At 41.2% G+C, this 22,543-nt stretch overlaps 1 protein-coding gene across 1 annotated transcript in view; it reads right to left on the bottom strand.

Moving 5' to 3' along the window:
* The window catches only part of LOC309655172 (aromatase), a gene marked incomplete at its 3' end in the record, with an annotated part of 202,801 nt that overhangs the window by 148,455 nt on the left and 31,803 nt on the right, over positions 1-22,543 (bottom strand). Inside the window, exons 4-9 of the mRNA XM_082450138.1 lie at positions 21,955-22,131; positions 19,389-19,503; positions 17,126-17,240; positions 16,536-16,698; positions 13,847-14,088; positions 2,051-12,624 (exon numbers count right to left, since the gene is read on the bottom strand). Coding sequence (XP_082306264.1) covers positions 12,376-12,624; positions 13,847-14,088; positions 16,536-16,698; positions 17,126-17,240; positions 19,389-19,503; positions 21,955-22,131 — 1,061 coding nt within the window. Of the gene's footprint in view, positions 12,625-13,846; positions 14,089-16,535; positions 16,699-17,125; positions 17,241-19,388; positions 19,504-21,954; positions 22,132-22,543 lie in introns of the transcript that reaches the window.

The following is a 22,543-nucleotide window of genomic DNA, read 5'->3' as shown; positions in this document are numbered from 1 at the left end:
ATAATCGCTTTTACAATTTTTGTATTGTTCTTTAGTCTATGTATTGGCTTATTTAAGTGATCTTCAATCTTTTTATATGTTTACCTTTCCTATTGTGATTTTCCCTTTTCCATAGTTACTTGCTTCTTTTCTATTTAGAGAAGACCTTTAAATATTTCTTTTAGCATAGGTTTAATATTGCTGAATTGTTTCAGTGTTTCCTTGTCTGAGAAATTCTTTATCTCTTTTTCTATTCTAGATGTTAATCTTACTGGGTAGTGTATTCTAGGTTCAGGTATTTCCCTTTCAGGAGTTTTGACTACATCATGCCACTCCCTTCTGGCCTGCAAAGTTTCTGGAGAGAAATCAGCTGATAGCCTTATGGAGGTTCCCTTGTACCTGGCTTTGTTTTTCTCTTGCTGCCTTTAGAATCCTCTCTTTAACTTTTGCCATTTTAATTATGATATGTCTTGGTGTGGATCTGTTTGAGTCCATCTTGTTTGGGACCCTCTGTTTTTCCTGTACCTGGATATCTGTTTCCTCCTTTAGGTTTGTGAAGTTTTCACCCATAATTTCTTCAGATACATTTTTGATCCCCTTTTCTCTGTTTTCTCCTTCTGGAACCCCTATTATGTGTAGGTCAGCATGCTTTGTATTATCTCTTAAATCTCTTACTTTGCTTCTGTGAATGAAAAAATGTTTTCTGCCGTATCAGTAAACAAAGGATGTTGCAGCTATCAAGCTCCCCCACACCCCCACCCCTGACGGTGAGCTCTGAGGGAACTCAGGATGGAGACAAAAGGGATGCCCACTGCCAAGCCCTCAGCTACTGCAGCGACCCCCATCATTGCACCCTGAGGGGACTAAGGATTGGAAAGAACAAGATACTGGTCCTAGATAGCTAAGGAGCATATCAAAGAAATAGTTTCAATGAGCCCAGACTCTTGCATCTTCCCATACGTAGAAAAGTCATGAGTTTATTAACTTAAGGTATCTGTTTTTTTTTAAATTAATACTAATCTTTTGAAGTTCCGACTACCTGGTCTTTATTTCAAGAACTCCTATATATCCTGGCTCATCCTTACTTCTTTGGAGCAGTCCCTTAGAGCTATCTGAGAGGCTGCATCCTGGGCCTAAGTCCTCAGTTTTGTCTGCCAAATAAAACACAAGTCTCAACTTTTAGGTTGTGCATCTTTTTTTCAGTTGACACTCATTTTCTTTTATCTGTCTTTCTGTCTGATGTTACATTTGTGTGATTTTCATTATCCTATCTTTCAGATCACTTGTTCGTTCTTCTGTGTCATTTAGTCTGCTATTCATTGCTCCTAGATTGATTTTTAATCTTGGCAATTGAATTGCCTAATTTTGATTGGTTCATCTTTATAGTTTTTAGTTCCTTGTTACAGTGATCTACTTTTCTATTGATAATCTTTCTTAATTACTTTAGCAATTTAATTACCTCTTTTTTGAACTCAGGGTCTAGTAGAATGGTGAGATCTGATTATTTGCTCTTCCAGGTGATTTCTCTTTTTCTTTTAATTGGGAGTAGTTCCTCTGTCTTTTCATTTTACTTAACTTTCTCTGTTTCTGTGAATTTAGGAGAAACAGTTATCTATTGTGGTCTTGAAGTGGTGTTTTTATGTGGGAGGATACCTGGGTAGACTGCGTGTATCTGATATTTTTGGTGTGAGGGCTGTTTTTGGTGCAGATGCCAGCCATGTCTTTCCTCAGAGTGTGCTGGCTGTTATCCCTTTGATAGGGTATGTGGTTGATATTGTAGTATCGAGAGGCTGTACGGGATGTGAGGTGGGTATTCCTCTTTGCTCCATGGTTGTCACCACCATGTCAGGGGCAGGGTCTGCTCAATAGTTGTTGGAGTAGAAGCCCTGAGGGTTGGGTTTGATCAGGCTCCATTGCCCTTGAGTGCTCCATTTGCCCTGCCCCAAAGGAGATGATTGCTGAAGCAAGTGAGGCCCACGTGGTCACAGAGGACTTACGTGCCACCTGTGTAGGCTTCTGTGGTTCCACTCAGAAGCTGCCCAAGGTCATGCCCCTTTTTGTTATGTTCATCCCAGATCTAGTACAAGGCTGTGGTGTGGAGTAAGCTGGGGTGGGGGAGTCAGGGCATTGTGGCTGCAGGAATTGAGATGGCTGCGCTGCCACTTGAGATATGGGTTGCCTCTGTGGAAGACTTCTCCCATGACCTGTCTGCTCCAGATCTAACACTAAGCCATGTTGTGGAGTGGACAGGCACTCTGCCTGGAAAATAACCACTGCATACTCCTTCCCAGTGCCTGTCTGCTGGAGATTTAGCACTCAGCTGCTGCACATTGTTGTAGTGCTACTCCGTGTGCACTGATGCTGTCCACTGCATACCCACCCACTGCCCCATACATGTGCTGACAGTGGGCTTTGCAGCTCCACCCGGATCACACCCTAGGCCCTCCAGGCTGTCTCTGCATAGCTGAACCTAATCTTTGCTCAAATCTCACATCAGGTTGTGGTGTGGAGTGAGTAGGGGCCAGGGCTTTTGCCTCTTCAGATTGGGAAGTACAGTGAGGCTGCAGCCGCCAGTGCAAGGCTCTCTCTACCCTGACTGTTAGCAAGCCAGCATGTGCACACTCATCTTGAGTAGAATCTAGGCTTCTCCAGCCTTTCTATCTGTCTCAGTGGATTTCCCAGCAGGCAAGCGGGCTTGTCTCCTCCATGCGGGATCCCAGAACTCAGATGCCCAGATTGTGGCTCAACCTGCTCACTCCCCTGGGTGCCAGTCCACCTGTGTGGACCTTCTGTTCCTTACAGATCCCTCCCAGGAGCACAAGTCCCAATCCAAAGCCTTTTTTTTTCCATCCTGCTTGGTCACATGGAGATCTTTCTTACAGCTTTGGTTGATAGGAGTGCTTCTGCCAGGTTCCAGTTAGTCTTCCATGAGAATTGTTCTACATGTAGGTGTGTTTTTGATATGTTTGTCGGGGGAGGTGAGCTCCACATCCTCCTACTCTGCCATCTTGATAATGCCCAATGGTAATTTTTTGGTGAAGAGGAGAGCTTTTTGCTGATTGAAGGTTTAGGGAATTGGACACTATAACAAAAGGCAAAAGGAGCCGAGTTTCTGTAGGCTCTGGAAGAGAATACTAAGTACAGACCTCAGTTGTGACAGTAAAATGAGCACTTGACTTGGGGTTAGAAGATCTGGATTCGAGTCCTTCTCATTGGGTCCCCTGGTTTCCACTCTTTTTTTTCATTCTTTTTTAAATGTTTTAAACTTTATATATAATTTTTAGAGGTTAATTTCTATTTGCAGTTATTACAAAATATTGGCTATATTCTCCATGTTGTACAGTACATCCTTGAGCCTATCTTATACCCAATAGTTTGTACCTCCCACTGCCCCCACCCCTCCACACTGGTAACCACTAGTTTGTTCTCTATATCTGTATGTTTCTTTTTGTTGTATTCACTAGTTTGTTGTATTTTTTAGATCTCACATATAAGTGATATACAGTATGTGTCTTTCTCTGTCTGACTTATTTCACTTAGCATAATGCCCTCCAAGTCCATCCATGTTGCTGCAAGTGGCAAAATTTCATCCTTTATTTATGGCTGAGTAGTATTCTGTTGTATATACACGTACCACATCTTCTTTATCCATTCATCTGTTGATGGACACTTAGGTTGCTTCCATATCTTGGCAATTGTAAATAATGCTGCTATGAACATTGTGGTAGGGGGGTGGTGTATGTATCTTTTTGACTTAATGTTTTGGGGGATTTTTGGATATGTACCCAGGAGTCAAATTGCTGGGTCCCTGGCTTCCACTCTTATCCCCCAGAAACCATTCTCCACACAGCAGCCAGAGTGATTATTTCAAAAAGTAAATTAGATCAACTTATCTTCCTGCCTAAACCCTCTGTTGACTTCCTATTGCACCTAAATTGCACATACTTCATTAGTAAGTATTTGGTAACTGATTTTCTTAGAAGGGGGTTTTGGGAGGAAAGATAAGAGCCTTGATTTGTAGCATTTGCCAATTTCCATGGTGTAAATACTCCCATTATGGCCAATATAAAGATACCAACTTGATGGTTAATAGCTCACAAAATTCCTGAAACCAGAACAATTCACTTTTATGAGCTGAAATGAGCTGGACTCAACATACCCCCTGCTTAAAACCCAGCTTCTTACTGTGGCCCTTGTGGCCCAGCATGGTCTGCTGTCTTAGCTCAATGTGCCACAACCAAATACTACAGCCTGGGTAGCTTAAAAATCAGAAATTAATTTTATTATGGTTATGGAGGCTCAAAGTCCCACATCAGTGTCTGGTCAATTCAGTTCTTGGTGAGGAACCCCTTTGTGGCTTGCAGACAGCTGCCTTCTCACTGTGTCCTCACGTGGTGGAACGAGCTCTCTGGTATCTCTTCTTATAATGACAGTTATGACCTCACTTAACCTTAATTACTTTGGTAAATATCCTATTGTCACATATAGTCACATTGGTGTTTAGGGCTTCAACACATGAGTTTTGGAGGGACACAATCCCATCCGTAACGTCTTCATTCCTCATCATTTTCACCTTGTTTCATGCTCCTCTCTGATCATGACAATGCAGTCATACCACCTGTGAGCCCTCAGCTACTCTAAGCTTGATCCCACCCAAGGCCTTCTTACTTGCTGTTCCCTCTATCTAGAACTTTCTTCTCCTGAGCTTGACTGGTTACTCTTGTCAATCTGATCTTAACTTAAATATCTCAGATGATTTACCTGACCATCTAACACCAAAATAGAGCCCCCAAACCCATTATATCTCATCACCTGGTTTATTTCCTTCTCAGCTCTTACCACTATCTGAAATGGTCTTACTCATTATCTGTTAACTTATTTTCTGTTCAACATATAGGTAAAAGGAAATAGGCACTTAGAACAGGAACTGGCTACCTAGCGGGTGCTCAGTATAAGTTTATCAAAGAAAGAAATGAGTAATAGGGCAAGAATAAATTATTTTTGTTGCAAGACGGTAGTTACTTAAGCATTAGGAAAAACTTAATTCAGTTCTGGACATCTATAAAATTGGTTTCAGTGGTTTTGTTTTTAGTTGAAATAGTTTAATTTTGATGTGGAAATGAGTGTAGATAGACCTCTTAGGACAAGATTAGGACCCGTCTTTTGTTCAAAATGAACTATCTGAAAGACCACTGAGCCAGGAAGAGAGAAGTGGAGGAAGAAGAAGGAAAGATGCACCGGGCCCTCCATTTTCCTAAGGGCCGTGGGAAGAGAGGACCAAAGGAAGAGCAAAGAAGGAACATGGACACTCTCTGAGACCCTTCGCTGCCCCTTCCATGTGCGGTTCTATCCAGTACTCCAGTCTCTGTCTAATCAAAGGATCCTGGGGGGCATATGTTATACTCACTTTTACAAATGGGTCAAACTAGGCTCTGGGAAGTTAAGCCACTTGCCCCACGACACACAGCTGATAAGTAGCAGAGCTAGGATTTTAGACTAGGTTCATCTAGGTTCAGCCTTTGCCTGACTGTGCACGTCCAGTGCAGGGAGCAGGCTGGCAGTAAAGGGAGTGGGCTCTTTTTCAGGGAAAACTCCCCTGAGCAAAGAAACCACAGAAGTGATGATGGAAGATGCCTGAGAGAAGATTTTTGTTGTGGGATCCTTTTTCTTAATATATTGGGAGGCATGAAGGGACATACCTGCATTGTCTGACTCCTTGTAAGAGTTTGCTGTGAGCATCAGAAGGGTGGAGAAAGCACATGGAATTGATCCCTATATCAGGAAGAAAGTCCAGATTCCCAGGAGAGTTTTGTAGCACTTTCTCTGAGAAGGACAAGATGCCCTTTGGTAGCTTCTGTGAGCATCACAAGTGCTATGGCTCTTTGGAATCATGCAGTGTGGTATTCACAGCCTTGGGGCAAGTGGCTGCTTGGCTTGGGGCTTCAGTGGACTGTTCGTGCAACAGAACTGAGTACAAGGGAGGACAGGGTGCATTTCCTTCCAAGGCCTTCCCCTCAGGGTCCGAGGGGAGTTACAGCCATGCACGGAACTGAAGACCTGACCAAACAGGAATGAAGACTCTATAAGCACAGGTGCAGAATATGCTGAGTGAGGTCTTGGGTGTGAAGTAGGAATATAAAAACCTTACCTGATCAGTGCTTCTGGAACTTTAACTTGCAACCAAAGTGCTTGGGGATCATGTTGCAATGCAGATTCAGGCTCGGCAGGTCTGGGTTGGGCCTGAGAATCTTCATCCTAACAGGCTCCCAGGTGCTGCTACTGCTTCTCTATGAACCTCACTACTATACTCTTTGCTTACCTTGGACCACCTAGGTCTGCATCAACATGACCTGGGAGCCTGTTAGAGATGCAGAATCTCAGGCTCCACCCACATCTACTGAGGCAGGATCCCACACGTACTTAGTAACAAAATCCCCAGGTGACTCAGATGTTCAAGTTTAGGAAATATTTCTCTAGAAACTGAGAAGTGCCAGTCATGTGCTGGGGAGTGGGGCATAGTGGGTTGAAAAATGACACCCAAAATATGTTCACATCCAAATCTCTGGAACCTGTGAATCTGACCTTATTTGGAAAAAGAGTTTTTTCATATGTGATTAAGTTAAGGATCTTGAGATGAGATCATCTTGGATTACCTTGGTTAACCCATATTTACAGATAGGTCTACTGAGGTTCATATTGCTGAGAAGACACCCAAATAATTTTCAGAATATGCACAGCTATGAAGGGAAGTTTGGCCAGGTGATATCAAACAGCTGCTGGATTTGGAGCTGGAATCCCTGGGGGGCAAACCTAGATGTGGCACTTATGGTGTGACATTGGACAAACCATGCAACCTCCATGTGGTTCAGTTTCCTCATCAGAAAAATGGCGACTTCTCTGCCTTCCTTACTTAGTGTTTGGGTGAATGGGTGCATAGGGGTACAAATGAAATGATGGATGTGAAAGGGATTAATGTTAGAGACCGTAAATGTCATGGTCCATGGTAAGGCCTTGGAGATGGAGAGCTATTAGTTGTGGCACATTAACCATTTATAACAATTCTTTCCCCTTCACACTTGCCTCAAGGACAACACACAAAGAAATATCACCCACACCTGCATCATCATGGGCAGGGATTTCTCCAAAGTGACAGTTGATTTCTATTTGCCTGTTTTTGGTTGTTTCTAGAGCACTATGAGTAGTAAAAGCAGCAAGCTGTGTTTGGGGAAGGTGGTAAGCTTGCCTGAGGGAAAGTGTTGGTGTCTAGGGAAAGTGTTAATTTCCACTGGGAAGGGAGGTACTAGTGAGCCTGATCCAGCTCATGGATGACTTCGGTTTGTCTGACACTGAATTTTAGAACACTGAACCTACGTTCAATGCCTGTAGGTGAGACGTGCTCCTTTTCTTCCGCAAGCTCTCCTTACAGTTGGCCTGATCATAGGTGTCTCACTCCTCTAGACATTCTGATTGTGGAACCCTTACTAGCTAGCCACCACGCCATAGGTAGGACCAGCTTCATGTGTAGGTAAAGTAGGTGCTATTATTTTAGGGGTATCTGGAAGGCAGCACCTCCTTTCTTCCCTCCTTTACTTCCACGAACCCTGCTTGCTGATGCTTATAATTCTTTTAGACAGTTCCTTAGAAAAACAAAAACCTATGTTGGAAGGGAGGAAAACATTTTGAATATTAGCTATGCTTTATAACATGGGTAGATAAGTTTAGCAGATCAAGAAAAAAATCGGGGGGGGGCAGGTTTTGATAAGAGAACTTGAGACACTGAGCCTGTGTGTTGGGGTTTGTGTGGGTAGGTTTGAGAAACTCTATGAAGCAGGTAGCAAAGGAATATAAATGGATGGAAGGGCAGAATTTATGTGTAAAATGGGGATGTACCTGCCTCACAGTATTGTTGGGAGAATTAAATGAAATGATTATGTAAAGGACTTAATATAATAAGAAAGTAAGTACAGTTACTATTGTTTTTCTTGGTCTGAAAGAATGAACACCTGTCACAATAAACTGGAATGGGAAAGAGGCAGAAGAGTGAAGTGTTCTCAGCTCCTCATCCATCCAAGCTGCACTAGGCTAGAAGAGGAAGCCTCCGTGCCTGTGTCTGTCTGGGTCTCCTCCATGCCAAACACCTGGCCATTTGGAAATAACCAGATGAGTGACTGTTTCATTCATAGCTGACATCCTTGCCAAAAGAAGAGATTGCCTAACAGCTGTCTCCATCATAATGGGCTTCTTAGCACTTGTCAGTTTGGCCTAAATGGAGAGAATTTTATGGCCATCATGAGGTCTAGTTTGCCTCCTGTGTGTTTATAGTAAATTACTACTTTTTTCTCCACTGTCTATTTTTTTCATGTAGTACCACATCTGAAATGAATTGAAATTGTGCAAAACTAGAAGTGTTCCTAGTGGTTAGGTCATAACTTAATGGAATCTGATAATTTCCAGTTGAGGCAGCTGATGGAATCCACACGTTAATACTACCACCTTATACTAAGTGAAGTTTTACAGCACTTTCCCTTGCACTACCTCTCTTGAGAAAGAGCCTCCAAACATGCATGGAAGTGGGTAAGGCAGGTAGAAACATCCAGATTTTCTGGATGAAGAAAGTAAAGTATTTCCTGACTTAGATTCCTTGGGTAATGAGGCAGGGAATGAGCAAGGCTTGAAAGGGGTTTACCCAACACCACATGGGGGAGAGGCAGGAACCTGGGACTAGACTCCTCAGCCTTCCAGCAGTGAGTCCTGCTGCAAAGAGGTGGCATGATGGAGGGGCCAAGACTTTGGGATGAGAAATGGACTAGAATCCAGCTCCTTTACTGGCTGGGTCCTTGAGGGCAAGTCTCCCCAAATCCCTGGACCTCTGTCTTGTCATCAATAACATGGGGCTTCCCGGGGCGATCATACTAATGTGAGAGTTGTCATGAAGCTTAAAATGAGATCGTAATGTTGAAGCATCTGGCACATCTTCTGCCCCCTCCACTGCACGAAAAGAGGTTTCAGGGTGTCATGATCAGCCTAATTACTGAGCATCATCATTATCAGGCCCAAGGCTTACTGAGAGGTTGCCCTATACCATACACTGTGCTGAGAGCTTCACATAAATTATCCCATGTAATCGCCACATCAACCTTATGAGGAATTTATTATCCTCACTGGATTGATGAGAAAACTAAGGTATGGGAAGATTAAACAGTTTGACCAAAGCATGCATTTAAGAAAAGGCTGAGCCCAGATTCAAGTCTTCACCACCTCCTTATTTACAGAGTCGTTGAGCTGAAAGGAACTTTAAAAATCACCTGGGCCACAGGCTCAACTTCCATGTCTCATAACTTAAGAACTTTGTTACAAGAAGTGTTTTATTAATAAATTAAAATACTAAGGTTTGTGAAACATTTGCTTTGGGTCATAATTAGAGTAGATTTAAGGTTATTTTTGCAGTAATTCTTATACTTATATTCTTATAATAATTTTGACTTGTACTTTGAAATGCTTTCTTGGTGGAAGAGAAAGAGGCAGGTATACCTAATTGGCGGGGCTTGATGACCAGGTTGCCTTATCTAAATGTACTCCTTTTGTCTGTTGACCTGGTGGAAACAGGGTATGGCAGCGACTCCCTAAATGTAGGCCAAAACCTGCTAAAAGCTGCAGTAAGGGAATGAGTGAGATCTTGTTTGAGTTGAGCCATGGAGCGTTCAGCTCTTGACTTTGCTTTTTGAGCTAAGTCCAACTGAAAGTACTGCAAATTACATTCAACTCCTTACTTTGACAAAGTTTAATTTAGCAAGTCTTTTTGCAAATACAGGTGAGAGATTCAGTCCCAGAGACCAACTAATACAGGAGATTGAGGAGGGCCCAGCTAGCATTCTTTCCAGTGGGTCAGTGCCACACACTTCTATGGAATATTAGCACCATGAATGGTGAGGGGTGCTGCTTAGAAATAAAAAGTGACAACTTCCAACTGGCATTTCCCATTATGTGGGATCTTTCTGAATGAGATGATTTTCCACTTCTGGGAGGGAGGAGTAAGATGTCAATGAAGGCAGAAGGGGGTTTCTAGAACACCCAAAGACAGAAGACTACAATTGTTCTCACAATTTGAAAATGATAGAACCCTCATATGCATTCATTTCACTAATAATTTATACATCCTAGCTCTTTGAGAGCTGGTGAAAACAGAATCCACAGCACATTCAGAGTGACAATTAAGTATTTAACAATGAGGCACAATTCTGAAGAGAAAACAGAATTTTCAAATGTATGTTCATCAGCCCACTGAAAAGTCAATGATATTCCAAATTCCTTAAGCCTGTACAAACATATGAGGTTTGTCAATACAGGACAAACAGAGTGACAAGTTGAACAATTACTCAGATAATTTGTTTCTGGGAGAGTTTGCTTAGATCATGCAAACTAGTACTTTCCATCTCCCCTTCCCCCCTCACCCCCGTTTTCCCCTAGCATATTTTGGTATCTGCATTTATCTATATACAACTATATCCACCTTCCATTTCACTTTGACTGTATAGACAGACTATTGCTTTGGCTACATATATGCGCATTAAATACAGTAGATGTTCAAGGGAATTAGATGGATGAAGTACACTGATCCAAAGTCTGTTTTTCTCTACTGTGCAGCTCCAACCAAGGACAAAGTAAACTGTTTGTTAATAATCACCAAGTGAATTAATGAGGACACACTATGTCTAAAAGCCTTGCTTTTCTTTCAGGGATCTGAATTGTTTGGATACTCATCTAGACCTAACTACAGACATATCCAGATACACAGATATATTTCCACATATGTTTACATCATATAGATGATCCAAATAATTCCAATTTCAAATATTTGCTTCTTTACTAATGCCCATCCTTGAATTCTTAGGATACCTGCTTCCCCTTTACTTAGTTTCTGAGTCAGTTAGAATATCTCTGAGCCAGAGTGTCAATTCAGTGTTGCTCTTGAAAGTAAATATGGGGAGAAAGAATGGGGGATGGGCATGGATTCCAAAAGAAAGAAAAGACCTCCCGCTCTCAGGAGTTTACACTCTCATTTTATACTCAGCTGTTGCCCTATTGCAAAGCAGCAGGATAAGAAGAATATTCAGGTTGACTCAATGGAAAACATTTACATATTTGTAAATGAGTTTAGTTTTTTAGTTTTTAAGTGACATTCAGCAGATACACTCTTATAGCGATATCAATATAACACAAGGAAAGTAATATTTGGAAATTTCACTCATCTACTTGATTCGCCCTGGAGAGAAAATTCCAAGGTGTGCATTTTTCCAAGGCTATATAGTGATCCAATAAACTAGATAAATGTTAGATCTCTAAGGTAACTGTTAAATCTGAGGTAGGATAAAATGTGATTGCAGGGGTTCTACCCTAGCCATGTTCTCTACTGATCTGTTGCTCTTGGCTTTTGGTGTCATAGAAAGAAAGAGAGGGGGAGAAATGTTGAGGGAGAAGGATTATGGTATATGAGGAGCACTCCTTAGAAGTTTGAACTCACTGGGTTGTAGAATTAGATATAGATTCAGAGACTTCCCCTCCCCCAAATCACTGAAGCTGTGGTAAGAATTAGTAGATGCCATTACCTGAAGTTATTTCTTGGTGACTGTACTCCTGGAGCTAAGCAACAATGCAAACATGAAAAAAGGAATTTTATTTTAATTTGAAATGCATTGTGTGAACTTTTTCCCCTACAGCAGATAAATGGTACTAATTATATATTTTACTCAGGCTATTAATAAGTTACTTTGTATTACCTGACTCTACACCTATTGTATCAAAGGTAAGTGGCTGAGGAATAAATTGAGAGACTGGGAAAGGGTAGTCTTCAATTTAAGTTTTGCCACAGACAAATCACATGTGGATAAACAAGAGTTAATTGAATATAATTCATAGGAAAAGTCAAATGCTAAATTTGTAAGCATTTCTTCAAGGGTATGGATACTGTAGTCCCCAACCCCCTGAAAACCAAATGAAAGCCCCTCTTGAACCTAGGTACCCAGATGTTGGCCTGGCCTTTGTAATCACATTGATTGCTTCTTCCCCAGTCATTACAAAGCTCCCATCTCAGGGCAGGACAGTGAGGAGTCGGGCATGAGTCTTGCTGATGGCTTGTCTTTTCCAAAGCATGTCTTGTGGAATTGGGCCTTTAGGGCTGCAGTTTCCTGCACAAGTCTTGGCCTCCGTATTTTCTCCTGCAGTCTGGTTTCTGGTTTGGATGCGCCTAGATGACCGGTGACACCCCACAGGAAGTAAGTGTATAAAAGGCCAGAGGCCACAGTTGTTCATGGGAGGAGGACTACCTGGCAAATGTGGGTGGTTTCCATGTGGAATACTGTTGAGAAGTGCTCCAGGGCAGGGACTGACCAAACTTTTTTAGTGGTCGAGGAACTTGTCTGAATTTCTTGGGATGAAAATCATTCCCAGCAGGTCGCTGGTCTCATCTGGGTGCAAGGATAAGTCATTTTTCTTCTGCATCTTTTCAACACATCGACCTTGCAATGTCTGCACGTGGAAGCGTCTCAGAAGCGTGACCAGGGTGACCTTCATCATCACCATGGCAATGTATTTTCCCGCACAGGCCCGGGGCCCAAAGCCAAATGGCTGAAAGTACCTGTAAGGAACCTAGGAAAATGATCAGACAATTAGCCAGAGAAGTAAAGGCTAGAGTCATGCATATCTGTTTGATTCATCCTGAAAACACTGTGAGTCAGAATGCTCGGTTTCGGCGACTTGGCCATACTGCTCCTTCATGGAGAGAAATGACTGTAACTCAGATAAGCCTCTTTCTCCCTCCAGTTTGATTCACCCTTTGTGATACGGACACAACTTCAAACAATCCCCAGTTTTGCTTTTCATGTAAATATTCAACTAGCTCTGTGGGAAGGCCATGGCTTTACTGCTGTTCTGCCAGTCATTGAGGCAAAGATTGTTTTTGTGCCAGGCCATATAACATGATGACAAGGACAAATTTAGGCAAAAATGTGGATTCCCTGTCTATTAGTGCCAAGGATCTAAATATTTTTAGTTATACAAATATTTAATGGGACACCTCTGCCTGTCTTGTCCCCATTTGGACTCACATAGTGCCTGACACTTAATACACGCTCAGTAAGTTATTTTTGACCAATTGCCAACATGGCGTGGGCTGCTTATATAGAAATGGAATGAATTAGACAACTGGTTTAACTGAGATCATATTTCCATATGCAAATGGAAAAAGGGGGCACAGAGGGAACTATCTGGATAATTCAGGTTAAAAAAATCATTGCCTAGAATTGACATAATGGAGGCAGAATCTCCAGTACACCTCAATTACAGAAAAAGAACAAGCTGAGGCTCTTCTAATTACAAAGTCTTATATAGAATGAGGCCTAGTGCTTGTGGAGCCATTTGGGAGACCAAAGGCCCACTGCAAAAACCAAATCTTTTCTTCTCATTTGATTTCTATCTAAAGCAGAAGTGGATTTCCTTGACTTAGATGATGCTACGGCTGAATCTACATGGTGACAAGGTGATAAGTTTAAATGGAAACGTTAAGTTTAAATGGGTTGGTTAAAGAAAATTTGCCTCATTTTAAGCAAATTAAGGGCCTGAATTATTCATCTTTTGACCTATTGTGTGGCCTCCATGAAGACATTCCTGAGAGCTGGAGAGCCAGCCTCCTTGGCTAGAGGACAGACATGGTGGCCATGTTCCAAGCTAGGAGAAATGTGTTTTCCTAGTGAGGTGTGAAGAGAATGAGTAAATAGAATGAAATGTACACAGTGCAAAGACAGAAACAGAGAGGATTTAACAGTTGACATTTTCAAGAGTGGCGCACTCAGTTTTAAGGAAGGGCTCTTACATTCCTGGCAAAATTTTCAAGAGTAAATTCATTGGGCTTGGGGAAAAACTCGAGTCTATGCATTCTTCCAATATTCAGGATAATGTTAGTCCCCTTTTTCACTGGGTAGCCATCGATGACATCATCCTCTAAGGCTTTGCGCATGACCAGGTCCACAACAGGCTGGTACCGCATGCTCTCATAAATAAAGTTTTCTACCACTTTTAGTTTTTGCATATCATCAATCCTTATGTCTCTTTCACCTGTAGAAGAAGATAAAATAGTCAAAGCTCATGTTAGTTTCAATATACGATCAGTGTTAAAAATACTATACTTTCCATAGAACAGTTTGCTCTTGGTTGAAAAAAAATTTATATCTATAATTCTAATATAAACCAGCAACCTGCGTATAATATGTTATGTTTGGTCCACAGAGTATCTTATGAAAATTCAGATTTGAAGTCAATTATCTTAACACCTTGGCTTTTCATATTAAACTCTAAATTTCTAGAAAAATTAGAAAGGTAAAATGGGACCCACATTCCCACATGGCTCTGCAGTATCATGTAGACCTACCCAAACTGCTTCAAACATTTATTTATCTGCCACCTCTGTGGTTCTTGAGTTTTGTCCCCCACTCTAAATTCTAGAAGACATTCATTCCTTCTCTAGTCAAAGTGAGATGGTGAGTTTAATCAGGTTCAAAGAAATTTTCTCTTCTGGTATCCTGTGCAGTCATTTGTCAGAAAATATCACTGATAGTCTCTCCTCCTCATCTCATCAAGAACAACCTGGTGTGGTAGTGTGGCGAGAACCCCCTCTCCCCACCACAACAAAAGGGGTGCCTCAGATCAGCCCTGGGTGAACTGGGGATTGACGGATCCCCCCGATGTCTCAGCTTGGCCTCACACTTGTCAGAGAGGTTCAGATTGGCCAACTCTCAGAATTGGCAAAACTTCAAAGCATCCTCAAATGGGGCAAAACTTCAAAGCAGAATTGGCAAAACTTCAAAGCATCCTCAAATGGGGTACCACTTCTGCAGAATCAAAATCAACCCAGGGTCCTGAGGCAGCTCTGTCTCCTGTACAACTATGTTATTCAGGAGTGGTCTCACTTAGTCAGAGAACTTTAACCACCCAGCCCCTCACATACTGCTCTCTGTACACTTAAGAGTTTAATGGGGTGTGTTTATCTGGGGTGGGGAGGTAGAGGGCAGATGATGGAGTAGGTAACCAAAGGTGTACCCTTGGAATTAATTACCAGGCATGCGGGTCTAGAGGGAACACGTACACATGTGCTAGTGGTTGTTTGGGCTTTCCATCTGTGCAGAGGTCTGTTGAAGCATCAAGGGAACATCATGGGGCACAAGCACTTTTCACCTCTCAAGGAAATTGTATTAAAGGTTTATGATCTCAAGAGCAATTTCCCCTGTGTTGCCTGTACCCCCATCATTCTGTGACTCACTCTCTCACTCCACTGAGCTTGTTTCTTGAATTCTGTTTTTCTCACAAGACTGAGAGCCCCAGGACTGCAGGGATGGCACTGGCTTGTTCACCGTGGTGCCCTTGCACCTGGCACAGAACCCATAACCTGAAAAGGGTGCTTGAGAAAACATTCCAAAATTTGAAACCCAGATGTCATTCTGGCTCCTCGCTATCTACCTTCCCAGGCAGTGGCCCTCCTATGGCAACGCGTCTGCAGAACGCTTTCACATATTTAATCCGTGTATGAAATTTCCCCTTGTCATCTATTTCAAGCAGCACTCAAATGGTTTTAAAGATAAATAAGATTAAAAGTTTTTAATAATATGATGCCTTTCTACAACAAAATAGGTTGTTTCACAGGGATTCTGTAAAGTCAAGAAAGAAAAATCTATATCATTACTGATACCTCTTCGCATATGTCTGAAATGTGTTCCTAAAGAGATTACTTATGTGAAGCACATTGCAAATAATGCATTCTGTTTTCTCCAGAGAGCAATTCTGACTTCTTCTGAACGTGGCAGTGTCTCTAGGGAAGGGTGGGGATATCAGAAGCAGTGGCAGAGTGATGCTGAAGCAGAGGCAGAGGAGGGAGGGGGTGGAGTTGGGAAGAGCTGAGCAGGGACCCGGAGGCTCTCCTGCAGAGGAGGAGGAGAGGGTGGGGGAGGGAAACTGCTCGCTCCCCTGCCTCTGCTATCATCACCCTTTCCTCCTCCCTCTGCCACCACCTGGAAGAACGGGCTGCTTGAAACCCAGAAACACTGCAATAAATGATAGCCATTTCCCTGGGTGGACCCTCAAAAGCCTTTTGTCACTGATAAGGTAGCAAATCCCTGTGGATGATCCCATGTTTTTTAAAACACAGACAAATAAAACCGCGTATATGTGTTTATGTGCCCATCAAAAAAGACCTTGAAGAATACACATCAAAATATTAATAGTGATTCCCCCTGGGGAATGGGAAGGAGAGTGGAAGGGATCAGGAGATACTACTTTCAGCCTTATACATCTCTCTATTATTTGAATTTTTTCCAATGAGCGTGTATTTTTTTATATCAGAAAAACACAGAAACCTGTCCGGCATAATGAAAATATGACACATTGACTTGCTCTGTTGTTCTCTGGGTGGATTCTAATAAAGATTTTGACATAAGATTCTTAGAACCTAGAAGCTGATATTCAGAAGGAATTGTTTTCTAATCTCTATTGTTTGCTTGATAAATTCTTACCAACAACAGTCTGGATTTCCTTCATTATTGCCTCTTCAACCTGGGGGTGCTTTGCAATGAGAAACAGCATGAAGAACACAGAGACAGACATGGTGTCCGGTGCTGCGATCAGCATTTCCAATATGCACTGGTTCACATTCTCTCTTGTCAGGTCACCACGTTTCTGAACAATTGAAACGAGGAGAAACATTGGAAAAGTGAATGGTTCAAAACAGGAAGGAGGGTGGCACTCAAGGATCAACAGACCTCAACAATATGAAATTACAGAAATTACAAGTCTCTGGATTTGACAATGGACATTTTCTTCAGCTCAAAGCTGAATAATTTAGACATTTATCTATGTATTTAGTGTCTTTTCACTCCCCGGTTTTCATATTTTATATTGTGCAGACACAGAGAAGTTTAAATCTTAAAGTTCAGTCTAATCTGATTGTCTAATAGTGGGCAGTTTTGGTTGGGCATTATAGAAATACTAAACCAAATATTTAAAAACAGAAACATGCAACAATTAACAAGAGGAAATTTTAAGACATCTATACACAGTCATACATATATGTTGTGTGGGAATGATGGTTAGTGCAGGTCTGTACCTCGGCAAAAATCAACTCAGTGGCAAAATCCATACAGTCTTCTAGTTTCTCTGCTGTTGAAATCCTCTGTCTTTTTTCTTCTATCAGAATTTCCATGGCATCCTTCAAATCCTTCCTGGAAATAAAAGTAAAACTATAATCTACTTGTACTCAGTTAAGACACCTAAAAAAATGGATTCATTTGCCATTTGTTTAAATAAAACAATCTGTTTAAGTTGAAGCCATTAGTTCTCATGAATAATTGAATTTATACTTAATTCTTTGCAAATATCCATAAATTACATATACATTACACTTCATATTAAGGAACCGGAGTTAGCCAAGATGTCAAGGTACTGGTAGCAAAATCAAGGCTGTAACCTATAGTTAAAGGTTAAAAACTGTTACCGAAAGGCTAAATCCAATATATTTTTTAAAGTATTGGCATGATAGAGAAAGATGCATACTGTCTTTCTCACTTGTATGTGGAATCTTTCTCACTTACATGTGGAATCTTTAAAAAAGTGCAAGATTATAGATACATGGAACAGATTGTTGTTTACCAAGGCAAGAAGTTGGGGGTGGGAGCAAAATTGGTGATGGGGATTATCAAAAGGTACAAACTTCTGGTTTTAATAATAAGTCATGGGGATGTAATGTACAGTATGGTGACTATAGTTCATAATATTGTGTTGCATATTTGAAGGTTGCTAAGAGAGATCTTAAAAGTTCTCATCACAAGAAAAAATTTTGTAACTATGTATGGTGACAGATGTTAACTAGACTTTTGTGATGATCATTTTGCAGAATATATTGATACAAATATTGAATCATTATGTTGTACAACCGAAACTAGTATAATTTTAAATGTCATTCATACCTTAACAAAAAACAAGTATTGGCACACTGCAAGGGTATTGCAAAAGAATTTCTCTAGGTCTTTACTGCTCTAGGTCATAAGACATATTACCTAGTTCACTAACCATTGGCAAATGTTACACAGAGAGGAAAGTTGCTAAGCTAATTTTAAAGAAACCAAAGAGAAACTGTTATACGGTCTCATGCAATAAGTTTCTATGGGCCTGCTGACCATACTGAAGCTAAACTAATGACCAAGTTTAACTGCAGACCAATAAGACTCTTAAAACCACCACAAATTCTGACCACAGTGAAGAGATGAATTGTTTATCTTGTTGATTCAAGTCACAATAAGCTCTGGTAGAAACAAAGAGAAATGTTTAAAGGACCAACTGTCCAAATCATCCACCTGATACTCATCATCCACTTGAAATATATAAAGCAACATCAAGCTGATTTCCTGGAGACTAGTATTACTGAATTTCAAAACACACAAACAGGATGAAGTTAACTCTTCAAACAAGTTTGGGAACTTTTAGGGAGAATTTAAGATAGTCAGGGACATCAGGGAAAGATATGAACAGAGGGATGGGGAAAGCTAACATGTTTACTGCCTACTGTGTGTCATGCTCTGTGCTGATTGCCCTACATAGAGGATCTCATTAACCTATATTGCCACCACAGAGGGTATGTTATATTTTACTTCAAAGAACTTCCCAAGGACATTTGGTTACTAAGTGGTAGAGATAGGATACAAACCAGGTCTGTCTACCTTTAGACCCCCTGTGCTTTCCACTGGTGGTTAGAGGTGGCAGGTATAGTGGCTGGCAACTTACACTCTAAAAACCCACTGATTATCCAATAGGCCATTGGGCATTTGTCTAGTCTTCTGCTAGACTAGTCTGACACCAAAGCAAAGCCATTTAATGACAATTTTAGTATCCCCCAAGATATAAGATGCATAACTAAACAAACAACACATCTTACAAAAGTTCATCATGAAAAAATTCTCTTGCATCTACTGTCAATTCTGAAAAATTGAATTAAGTTAAATTCATTCAGAAGCAACACAACAATAAAATGATTTATGTTTCCATTTTTCCAGACATGCAAAGAGAATTTTGACTAATGATAAGGATAGGTTCAGCCAACCCTTCTCTTCAACTCAAAATACACAGCAGTGTCCTAGTTCCAGAGATGGAGCTCTCAGCCTCCTAGGGGAAAACTGCCCTGGGCCAAAGTCTTCCTTTCCTCTGTGGTCTGGCCACATGCTGCCAAATTGCTGTAAGAAGTGCTTCACCAGCAGCTTAAGAGCTCCCTTGCGGTTCTGGAGAGGAGAAAGCTTGCCGAAGAGGCCAGCAATAACTAAGACACAACACAGATCAATGCAATCTCAGCAATAAATATTCCAAAATATGTTACTTACACAGACTTTTCATACTTTCTGCATAGCCAAGAAATCTTAAAGAAGATGTCTGGTTTGAGAAGGAGAGCTTGCCATGCATCAAAATAACCCTGGATTTTAACCACGATGGCCCTTTCTGGAAAAACAGAAAAAGATCAGAGCAGATGAGCAAAAATGTGAGCCCAAGAACAGTACATTGCTCAGAGAAGATCCCCTGTAGACTCTCCTACCATCTGGGACTCTAAGCAGGGCAAGGTGCCACCTTCACTGGGTGTTTCAGCCACATGAATGCCACTAAACAAATCAACAGTAATTTATTCTGCTTGGCATCTAAATTGGTTACGTTAACCAGAGATTTGCCAGTTTTCATGTTTGCGTCAGAGACACAGCCTAGAATGTCACATCCTTCTCCTTGGCTGAGCCACCAACACCTTCTGTTTTCCTGACCGTGGGAAATGAGAAGTAATTAATGCTGTTATGGCCTCAATTCTGGCACCTGGAAAGGCAAAAGGCCTCCCCACTCTGTTGTTTATATTTTGGTTCAGAGTGTGGAATTCATCTTGGGATCTTCAATGTCTTGTCCTGAGTCTTGTGCACAGTCAGATCTTAACGGATGTTCTTGAATTAAATTGAATACTAGAGAAAAGAAAATCCCTGCTTTTTTTCAAATTATACACAAGAGAAGGGAAGAGACATATGCACATGCAGAAACTGCAGTTCATAGAAATGAAGAAGCTTGCCCAACAAAGCAGAACCAGTGTGGCAAGAAGTCCCTAGGCTGGAGCCTGGTTCTATCTAACCTCAGGACCATGTCCTTTCCTCTTTGGTGCACTGGGTCCCTCAGGCCAATTGAGAGTTTAATAAGGACCTGGTGAGCAGAGGGAAATACACATAAGTCTGTATGGGTTATGCAGGTTCTTAGACCGCAGTCTGCATCCATAAGTTAACAGAGAGCTGTACAATTCCCTTTACTTGATCCCTCCTAAGAATCAAGGCTAGTGGGGAACCAAGGAGCAGGGACTTCTAAAATAGGTACCTGTCATACCTTAGGAGAGATGTGCGTGGAACAGGCAAACAGGACTTTCAGAGTCCCTGTGTGAAAGGGGATGAGGCAAGAGTCTGTGACAAATGTCCTCAGAGTGAATGGGGCTCCCATCCTAATGTCAATCAGATGGGGTTCCTATGACTCTGGTAAGGAGTCATTAAAGAGCTGGGGACATGAGGTGAGGAGAGTGGAGCAGAAAAAGGGAGGGCTTATCGCTTGTCTGCTTGTCCAAATGTGGTCAATCAGGGAGCAGGTGTGATAGCTGGTTTGGGCAAGTGTGAAAATCGTGCCTTGTTCTTATGCCTGTGATGGTCTTCCCTCAGATCTGCACGTGGCTTACGGTCACCCTTCATTTGGAATTATGTTCAGATGCCCCTCCACAGAGGCCTTCCTGACCACCCTTTCTCTCCACAAGAGCTTCAGCCTCACACTGACCTCCCCCTTCACTTTCTAGCCCTTTGCCCTGCTTTGTTTTTTTTTAAGGCACTTATTATAGCCTAATATATTACTAGATAGATAGTTGTTTACTGTCCATATACCCACTGGGATGTAAACTCTTTGAAGGCAAGGACTTTGTCGTGTCCACTGGTCTATCCCCAGAACCTAAGCCTTGCATAAAATAGGCAATCAATAAATATTAGTTGAATGAATGTATGAATCAATGAACACTGCTAGAAATCAAGTCAGGAGAAATTACATTAAGCTGACAGCAGCAGAATGGAATGAATCCACATGATTAATGTTTGTTCTTTTGTTGGCGGTAGAGTTGCATGTATGTGTTTAATATTTGTTTCTGTAATATAGTGAGGAAAGCAGTTTCTTGAGTGAGACATCTTGCCAGGATTGTTATAAATGCTAAGTGACAAAGTTTATGTGAAGCAACTTTTTATACTGCTTGGCACATAGTAGATACTAAATTAATGTTAGTTATCATCATCATTTCCAGCAGCCTCAGTACCCTTATCACCGTATAGATAGAGTCAAAGTTTTCATACCTAGTGGCTTTGAGGCAGAGGTATGTATGTGCATTTATATGTATGTGTAGATAGATAGATAGATAGATAGAATGTGTATATGTGTTTGTGTGTGTGTGTATATATATATATATATATATATATATATATATATATATATATACACACACACACATACATACATATATACATGTATATATATATGTATATATCATGCCCAAAAGAATGGTTGGTAATGGTTAAATACATAGGTTTGGTGGTACGATATATTTATGACCAAATCAAATGATCACATCTGTTAAGTTTCAGCTGTGGGTAGAATCCTATTTCCTAGAGCAATGAGGCGAGATAGATACAAATGAAATAGAAGATGGCCCCTGCTGTGGATATTTATGATTGTATAAGTGAACAAGGCAGACATACCAGGAACAATTTTTAGGAATACTTAGAATGGTTTAAAGAAGAGCAGTGTACAAAAGAGCATATCTTTACTTGAGTCTGTTATCCTTCTCATGCCCTGTTTAATAAAGGGCCCAATGTCAAGTCACAAGGATGAAAATTTCAGTACCGTCCAAGGGGATCCCCAGGAAGAGCTTGTTAGAGGTGTCCAGCATGATGCGCCGCATGAGGGTCAACACGTCCACATAGCCCAACTCGTTGCGGACCTCCTCCAGCCTGTCCAGATGCTTGGTGATGGAATCAGCACAAACGGTCACCATGCGCACCAGGCCGGGGCCAGACAAAGCTGAAGGGTACACGTCAGAGTGAGCCGCCTCCAACTCCAGGGCATACAAACTATCAGGCAATTTTGGTGTTTTGTGTTTGAAGCCTAATTGTCCACATTTTTATTATGGGTGGAGATTTTCATATTCTTCTTTATACTTTTTCTGTATTCTCTTAATTTTCTCCATAGCAGGTTATCACATTTATGGTTAAAAATGAATGAATGAATAAATAAATAAATATATTTAAAACAAACTATGCAAAACTGAACTTTTCTTCATATGATGGCATATCATTTGTGAGATTGCAAATGAAATATTTAGTACTTATGATCATAAATCACCAATCAGCGATTTTCCATATTTATTATATACCTTTCCCTCTAAAGACAGTTTGGATTTGGTCAGGGTAATATTTTTTGTTTCAGTGGGTGG

Source organism: Balaenoptera physalus (genome assembly GCF_965194825.1).
Source record: "Balaenoptera physalus genome assembly, chromosome: 2".
Classification (NCBI taxonomy): domain Eukaryota; kingdom Metazoa; phylum Chordata; class Mammalia; order Artiodactyla; family Balaenopteridae; genus Balaenoptera; species Balaenoptera physalus.
This window is presented reverse-complemented; position numbering and strand designations above follow the sequence as displayed.